The following is an 8473-nucleotide window of genomic DNA, read 5'->3' on the forward strand; positions in this document are numbered from 1 at the left end:
AGGTGTGCAGAGGTGTCCCATTAACCCCAGCATGGTCCAGTGTTTAGTGATGACCTGAGAAGAGGCGAGACCATTTACTGGCAGACCGTTTGCAGCTAAGTGAAGGGAACTGCAGAGCCTTTCCTGCTGCATAGCTCCACACTCTCTGCATGAACCCTAAAGCTTTGATAATATGGCAAGGCAACTCAGACCTGCACCCCTCCATGGAGTAACCCTGCTGGCAGTGACAAGACTGCTGCAGGGTATGGGCAGTTTCACCCCATGGGGTGTGTGGCCTGGTGAATCGAGCACTGGATTCAGATTCTCTCAGTCTTTGCTACTTGCCTGTTGGCTGACTGGGCAAGTTGCTTTACCATTTTGTGCCTTAGTTCTCCTTATATGTAAAATGGACATAATGATGCCCACCAACTCTGTAAAGTGCTTTGAAATCATCTGGTGCAAAACATAATATAAAAGTGAGTAGTGTTCTTTCTACTAACCCTGTTCAGATTCAACTTAGCAGAGATGAAGGATGACTTATCAGCTGACACTGTTGTACCAGGCTGTTCCTGATGGAGACCAGGCGGGGCCTGCTGAAATAATCAGGGCCAACACAACTCCTGGGTTACCAACTCAGCCATCTGCCCTGGGTTCCAGAGTTAATACCCCAGTGAGAGAACTGCAGCGGTTCCTCCCTCCCAGAGCAATTGTCTCAGGCTCTTAGCTGATTCTAGCAGGTGTTGCTGTTTTGGCTAAGGTTGGGGTAGCTATCTGTCTTGCAGCAACTGATCCAGACCCCCTGTAGACTTGGACAGCATCTCTGCATGGTCACACTCTCATCTTAATTTTGAGGTTTTCTTTCCAACTTTGATGGCTGCAGTGTGATCATCATGAGGAAAATATTGAGGTTGGAACAGATCTATAACATGGTTGGTTCTGGGTGTGGGACTGAAATACCTCCTGGCTGTATTACTGAGAGAAGTGCTAGCTAGACAGTAAGAGTTACAGGCCTGGGAGGATTCAGATTACACACATACACTTGGGGAATATCACAAAGTTTAGCAAAGGCCCTACTCTAACATCTTAGGGATGTTCTGACCACAATGGCAGGGTGATGTCTGCAACTGATTGTGTGAGCAATTGATTTTTTCAACTCAGTCCCTGAACCAAAAAAATAAAAATAAAAATTGGCTTAGGCCAAACCAAAGTGAAACTAAAACCATCATTTTTTGGGCTAGGGACAGAAGCTGCACATAAAGTGATGTTAAAGTGATGAGAAACTGGTTTAAACCTGTAACGCAACAGAAGTATACCAGTTTCAAAATGGCTGAAACTGGTTTAAGATGCACCTGGTTGAATATAATATCAGACTTAACTGATTTAAGTCAAACCGGTTTATGAAACTTCTGCCCCAGACTTCTTCCTGGTTCACATTAAATCTCAGCCCCCACAGCATCCCAGGATGCTTTGTAGCCCTGGATTGGGCTGTGCTGTCTGCTCAAGCAAAGCAGGGTTGGCCTTGCTCCCTAGTGGGAGCAGTGAAAGCTGGCTGAGAAGGGGGTGGAGATGGGTAACTTGGCTCTGTTCCAGCAGCAAACCCTGAACTTTCCTTCTAGCTACAGTAGCAAGTTAGATTCATTACTCGCATTCAGATAAAATAGTTCACTGTATCTTTTGTTCCATCCAGCCAAAGAGTTTCCCTTCAAATATTCTCTCCCTCAAAGCTATTCCCTTCTCCAATGTTACTTATTCTTTTCTCTGCCCTCATTCAACTCTTGCAGCCAGTTTCCTCTGTCCTGTTCTGTATCCACTCTCATTTGAACTTACATCAGGCAGTCAGATCTCAGTGCCTTGTGTCCACCCACAGAGGCAGTGAGAGACACAGCTTTGGTTCTATGGGTAGATCAGATGTGATATTTTTTATTAGACCAACTAAATAGTAGGAAAAATTGTTCTTTGTAAGCTTTTGGGCACAAACACCCTTCTTCCAGCACAGGGAGGGTTTCTAGTTTCATAGTTATTAGGGGCTGGAGGGGACTGGTGTTTGTGTACTCTCCTGGGTAGACTAGAAGCCAGTACGCAAAATGCAGGTCTGTGAAAATGCAAATGCATGGCAGTAGGGATCCGAGGGAATGAGAGACAATAGGTGTGAGACAGGTAGCTGGGGAGGAAAGGGGGAACGTTGAACTGTTGATAAAATGTAGCTAGTAAAATGCAGACAAGTTTCCTGGGGTTATCAGATGGCAGCTTTTCCACAATTTTAAAGGGTCAGGCACACTGCAAAGGCTCCAACCCCTCAGCAGCATCTAATCTACCAGAACACATGAACATGTTTGAGAACAGGGGATGTAGGGGGTGCATGGGGGTGCACATGCCCCCTGTGACGGGGCTGGTGCCACCCCTGATGCCAACACTGATGCTGTCGGTAGGGCTGGTGCCCCCCCTGACAGGGTTGCCACCATTGGGGGCTTCTGTGGGTGCCCCCCCAGATTCAGGAGGCACCAGTCACTCATGGGATGTGGCCACACACCCTGCCCTGGGCCTCTGGGGTTGGCAGGGCCGGGGAGGGGGGCAGTCCCTCTCAGGCTGTTGCTTCCTCATCCTGCCTAAACAGGGGTAGCCACACCCCCTCCACTGGAGTAGGGAGGGGGAAAGAGCCTTGGAGCTTCAGTCCTTTCCCTTTGGCAGTGGCTGGCAGGCTGGGAGGCATGCTCTAGTGCCCCCCTCCTCCTTCCCACCTGCCTTTGGCCTGAGCCACTGCAGACATGTGGCTACATTTCCTTAACCAAAAGTGAATGTTTGTTTACTTGCCTCTCGCTTTAATCTCTGCAGCTTAGTCTAACTTGCAAAGACTGAATTGATTCAGCCTCAGGCTGCTCTCTGAGCATTGGGAGCAAGGATTTAAACCACATTCTGCCTCCACTAGTGCTTTTTGTTCAAGAGGCAGACACAGTTCTTTGGGTGAATCTGATATCTTTTATTAGACCAACTTAAATAGTTGGAAAAAATTTTCTTAGCAAGCTTTCAGGTTTAAAAACCCTTTGTCAGGCTGAGGAAGCATCTGCAGTTGGTGTGTGCTCTTCCTGGATGGAATGAATAGTAAAGAAGCCAGAGGCTGGGCTGGTATGCATGCAAGAAAGCCAGTCAGTGAAGATGTAAATTGAGGAGTCGAGGGGGGGGAATGAATGTAGCAGGTAAATAGTGGAGAGGTACCTGGGGAGTCAGATGTCAGGCAGGTTATAATGTGTCATAAATCCAATGTCTATATTTAGCCCATGATTTTTGTATCCAGGAGGCTGATGAAGTGAAGTTTGTAGGCTCGTCTGTGAAAAGAGTTTTGTAAGTTTCCTTCAAGGATTAGAACTGAGAGATTGGAGAGAAAGTGGTTTTCTTGTGAGAAATGTGCCACCACAGGTAATTGGGTATTCTTTGTCTTTAATAGATTTCCGGTGTGCGTTCATTCTGATATGCAGTTGTTGTTTGGTCTCTCCTACGTATATTTGCATCAGGGCATTTGGTGCATTGGATGAGATATATTACATTTCTGGAAGTGCAACTGTAAGATCTGGGAATGTTGATGGTTCTGTTGTGGGGTGTAGTAAGCTTTTGGGCACAAACACCCTTCTTCCGGCACAGGGAGGGTTTCTAGTTTCATAGTTATTAGGGGCTGGAGGTGTGTTGGCAGGTTTTGCATCTTTTGTTATGGCATGGTTTGGACCCATTCGGTGTGTTCTGGGCCATAGGAAGTTTGCTTCTGGTGATGAGGTTAGCAAGGTTTGGTTCTTGTTTGAAGGCTAGGATGGGTGGCTCTGGGAAGATCTCTTTAAGAATAGGGTCTCCTTCTAGGATAGATTGCGATTGTTTGAGGATTTTCTGTATGGATTTGAAGGAGGGATGATATGTCATGTGTGTGCAATTTGTGGGGGGGATTTCTTCTGTACTGCAGCAATTCTTCACGTGGTATCTGAGTGGCTCTTTCAAACATGTGATCTATCTCTCTGGATGAGTGTCCTTGTTGAGTGAAAGCCTTTTTAAGATTAGTGCGGTGGCAATCCCGTGTGTTCCCAGTGCAAATTCAGTGGTATCTGAGGCCTTGGCTGTATATCACAGCTTTCTTGGTGTGTTTAGGGAAATTGCTGGTTCTATGCAGGTATGTATGTTGGTTTGTGGGTTTCTTGTATAACATGGTCTGTATTTTTACCATTCTGGATACTGATCATCATGTCTAAAAAGGAGATGTTGGTGCCGAAGTATTCAAGAGAGAGTTGGATGGAGGGATGATGATTGTTGAATTTCTGATGAAACTCAATAAGAGATTGCAGGTTTTCAATCCAAATGATAATGCTATTGATATATCTTAAGTATAGCAAGGGTTTGATGGTGCAGTTCTTGAGGAATTCTTCTTCCAGGTGGCTCATAAAAAGATTGGCATACTGTGGGGGCATTTTGGTGCCCATAGCTGTGCCCATGGTCTGGAGGAAGTGTTAATTATTAAAAATGAAATTGTTGTGTGTGAGAATATTACTGACCTTATACAGTTCATCTTTGGGTCTGTATTCTGAGTTGTTATCTTGCTCTTGTAGGTATCTAAGGCAGGACTGGATGCCATCCTGTTGTGAGATGTTGGTCTATAAACTGGTAACATCCATGGGGGCTAGGAGGGTGTTGTTGGGAAGGTGGTCTATGTTTTTAAGGTTCTGTAGAAAGTCTGTAGTGTCTTGGACAAAACTCACTCTTTGGATGACAGGTGGTTTTAGGATTGATTCAGCAAAACCTGATATTTCATAGATTCATAGATAGTAGGGTTGGAAGGGACCTCAGCAGATCATTGAGTCCAACCCCCTGCCCCGAGCAGGAAAGAGCGCTGGGGTCAAGTGACCCCAGCCAGGTGCTTATTCAGTCTCCTCTTAAAGACCCCCAAGGTAGGGGAGAGCACCACCTCCCTTGGAAGCCCATTCCAGATTCTGGCAACCCTTACTGTGAAGAAGTTCTTCCTGATGTCTAATCTGAATCTGCTCTCCGGCAGTTGGTGGTCATTATTTCTAGTTACTCCACGGGGTGCCCTGGTAAACAGAGCATCTCTTATCCCTTTCTGTACTCCCCCTGCGATGAATTTGTAGACTGCCACAAGATCACCTCTTAGCCTTCTCTTGCAGAGGCTGAAGAGTTTCAAATCTCTCCCTCTTTCCTTGCAAGGCTTTTCCTGCAGGCCCCTAACCATATGAGTGGCCCTCCTCTGGACCCTCTCAAGGTTATCCACATTCCTCTTGAAGTACGGCATCCAAAACTGGACACAGTACTCCAGCTGTGGCCTCACCCGTGTGGCATAGAGGAGAAGTATCACCTCCCTGAACCTATTTGTGATGCACCTGCTAATGCATGATAAAGTACGATTAGCTTTACTGATCACTTCATCACACTGATGACTCATGTCCATCCTGGAGTCAACTATGACTCTGAGATCCCCTTCTGCTACAGTGCTGCTGAGAAGGTCCTCCCCCAGTCTGTAAGTGCGTTGGTGATTCTTTCTCCCTAGGTGTAGCACTTTGCATTTGTCCTTGTTGAATTGCATCCTATTCTGTTCTGCCCACTTCTGCAACCTGTCCAGATCCATCTGGCTTCATTCCCTGCCCACTAGTGTGTTTACTTTACCCCATAATTTGGTGTCATCTGTGACTTTGGAGAGAGTGCTCTCCACGCCCTCATCCAAGTCATTGGATTTCCTCAGTTAGGGTTCCATGGTTGGATATTATAGGTCTGCCAGGGTTCCCTTGCTTGTGGATTTTAGGGAACATGTAAAAAGTCCCTTGGTTAGGTAGTGGTGGGGATCAAGGTCTGTAGTTTTCCTTGTAGTTCTGATGGAAATGATTTGATGGTATTTTTGAGTTTCAAGGTAAAAAGGGGAGTAGGATCTTCTTGTAGTTCTTTATAGTACATGATGTCAGAAAGTTGTCTGTTGGCTTCCTGTTATGTAGTCTTCACAGTTAAGGATGACTATGGCTCCTCCTTTATCTGCTGGTTTTATTACTGTTTGGTGGTTAGATCTTAGAGATTTTATTTTGTTCAAGAGGGCGTTCTCTCAGTTTCTTGTTGATGCTGTTCCACTTTGCAAGGTGCACTTACATGCTAAATGTAGCAGGAGCAAGAACCCAGCTGTCCCGCCTCTCAAGACAGTGCCCTCACCACTGTACTAGGCAGTCATCTCATACAGTTGAATCTACATTTGTTGTCAAATAAAATATTTAAAAAGTTGCCCAAACCTAAAAATCAGCCCTTTACTATGGGGCACTAGGAGTTGCACCACAGCTAACATTGCATTGCAATCTCTGTTCAAGGCTGGTATCTTGCTGTGTAGAAAAACAGATGTGCCTAGGCAGATGACCTTAGAAACTGAAGGACCATATCAGAAGCATGGAGAGAGTTTGCCCTGCAAGTTTGATATCACTTGGTGAACGGGTTCCAGAGATATCACCTTCCCTCCAACATGCATCTTCCCTCCTTTAATATTTTGGATTTGTATAAACCTTTTTTGTACAGAGATAGGGAAAATCTCTGCAGATGAGCTCCCTATAGGAATAGAACTGAGCTGTGCTCTTGTCCAGGCCCAGCACCACAATCCAGGTCCAAACCAGTCTCCAAAATTATTGGGTTCCCCCCCTGGGATCACTAGGTCAGTTCATTAAGCTCTAGCCAATATTTCCAGGGGCACCTGTCCAGCCTGGTGTGAGCTGACAAGGATGGAACCTGCAGCAACCACTCTGCTGAAAGGCGTCTTTTCAAATGACTTTTACAGTCAGATTGGCTCAAGAATCTCTGGGCCAGCTGGGGGCTAGGGGCTGCCAGAGAGGGAGGCTGCTATGGGGCATAGGGGCTTCCACAGTGTGACCTCCTTATTGTCAAATGATCTCTAAAAGGTCTGAGAAACAGTCAGGGGACACAGGCCAGAGTGGAGAGCACATTTGGGGTCAACACAACCACACCTCTAATGTGGTAGGTCCTGTTTGGGGTGCAAGCAATGTGTTGATCAAGGACACAGGAAGGGCTGAAGAGAGCTGATGAGCTGAGCATCATGGCTAGGGACAGACATTACACATAAACCAGTTTAAGTCATCAGAAACTGGTTTAAACTTGTAACAGAACAGACATTTAGTGCACATAAACCAGTTTGAAAGTGGCTGAAACCAGTGTGAGATAAACCTGGTTGAATGTAGACTTAACGGATTTGGGTCAAACTGGTTTATGCAATGTATGTCCCAGATCCCTTCCTAATTTAACTTAAACCAGAGTCCCCCAGCATCTCAGATGTTTTGCTGCCCTGGGCAGGGCTCTCTGCTCCAGAGAGCTGGGCTGACCCCTCCCCTGTTTCCTGGCTAGAGCTCCGGCAGAGACAGCAGGTACAACAGGGTCTAACTGACTTCCCTATGCCCCCTCCTCCCTCACCACTTCCTGATCAAGCAGGGATTCCCCACTCCCCTCTCCCACAGCACAGACTGTAGCCAGCATGTGGTATGCTAGCTAATGCTGAGAGCTTTCTATGTGTAAGGCAGACAGGACAGTGTCTGCTTAGGGCTTTTTGGAGCTAATCAATAGGTCAGCTGGTCCCTTTGTTCCTTCCTTGAAAAAAGGTTGTTTAAGAAGAGCTTGAACTAATGAGAGAAGCTTTTGTTTTGTTTTGTTTTGATTTGATTTGATTTGATTTGTTTTGATGGAGTGCTAAATGCTCTGTTATCAACTCCCTGCTGGGTTGGTCAGGAATAGTGAGGTGGGGGGAACTCCTCCCTAATCAGAGCAGGGGCCTGACCATGCCCCACCTCAGCTCAGCACTGTAGAAGGGAAGGGAGGGCTGCTCTAGCGCCCCCTTGCTTCTAGCCTGAGCCACTGCAGGCATATGCCTGCATTTCTTCAGTCCAAAGGGGATGTCTTTACAGTTACAAACCGGTTTAGCCAAGCCAGGTTAGACTAACCTGCAAAAATGGAATCAATTCAGGCTCAGGCTTTTTGAATGTCTGTCTCTATCCCAGCAACTTCAAGCCATGCATGGAAGTGCTGTATAGAGACCAGGGCAGGGAGCCCCTCACTGTCTCCACACAGTTTAGTGCACAAGCCTTTGACCTCTCTGTGCATCATGCCCCCAGGACTGGGCCTGAGGCTGCCAGGAAATAGATCCAGACGTGTACCTGGGACATCTCCACCCCACTGGTTGAGGCTTTTGCCCTCAACCTGGCCCTACTGGGCCCCATTCCTTCTGCCTGCTTTTGCTGTGCTGGTGGCCTAAGTTCAAGATTCACAGAGGAGTTATGCCGTTACAGCTGTTTGTTCTTCCCTCCTTTCACAGACATCTGGAGCTTGGGCGTCATCCTGTACATGCTGGTGTGCGGCCATGCACCCTTCCAGGAGGCCAACGACAGTGAGACACTGACTATGATCATGGACTGTCGCTACACGATCCCTCCACACGTGTCCTCACAGTGCTCTGAGTATGGACACCCCATCC

General features: G+C 46.8%; 1 protein-coding gene across 1 annotated transcript in view; it reads left to right on the top strand.

Annotated features, from left to right (window-relative positions):
* The window catches only part of LOC102378306 (SNF-related serine/threonine-protein kinase-like), a 25574-nt gene that overhangs the window by 10060 nt on the left and 7041 nt on the right, over positions 1-8473 (top strand). The window contains exon 3 of the mRNA XM_006028095.3: positions 8315-8456. Within this exon, the coding sequence (XP_006028157.1) occupies positions 8315-8456 (142 nt within the window). The remainder of the gene's footprint in view (positions 1-8314; positions 8457-8473) is intronic.

Source organism: Alligator sinensis, unplaced genomic scaffold (assembly GCF_000455745.1).
Source record: "Alligator sinensis unplaced genomic scaffold, ASM45574v1 scaffold642_1, whole genome shotgun sequence".
Lineage (NCBI taxonomy): Eukaryota > Metazoa > Chordata > Crocodylia > Alligatoridae > Alligator > Alligator sinensis.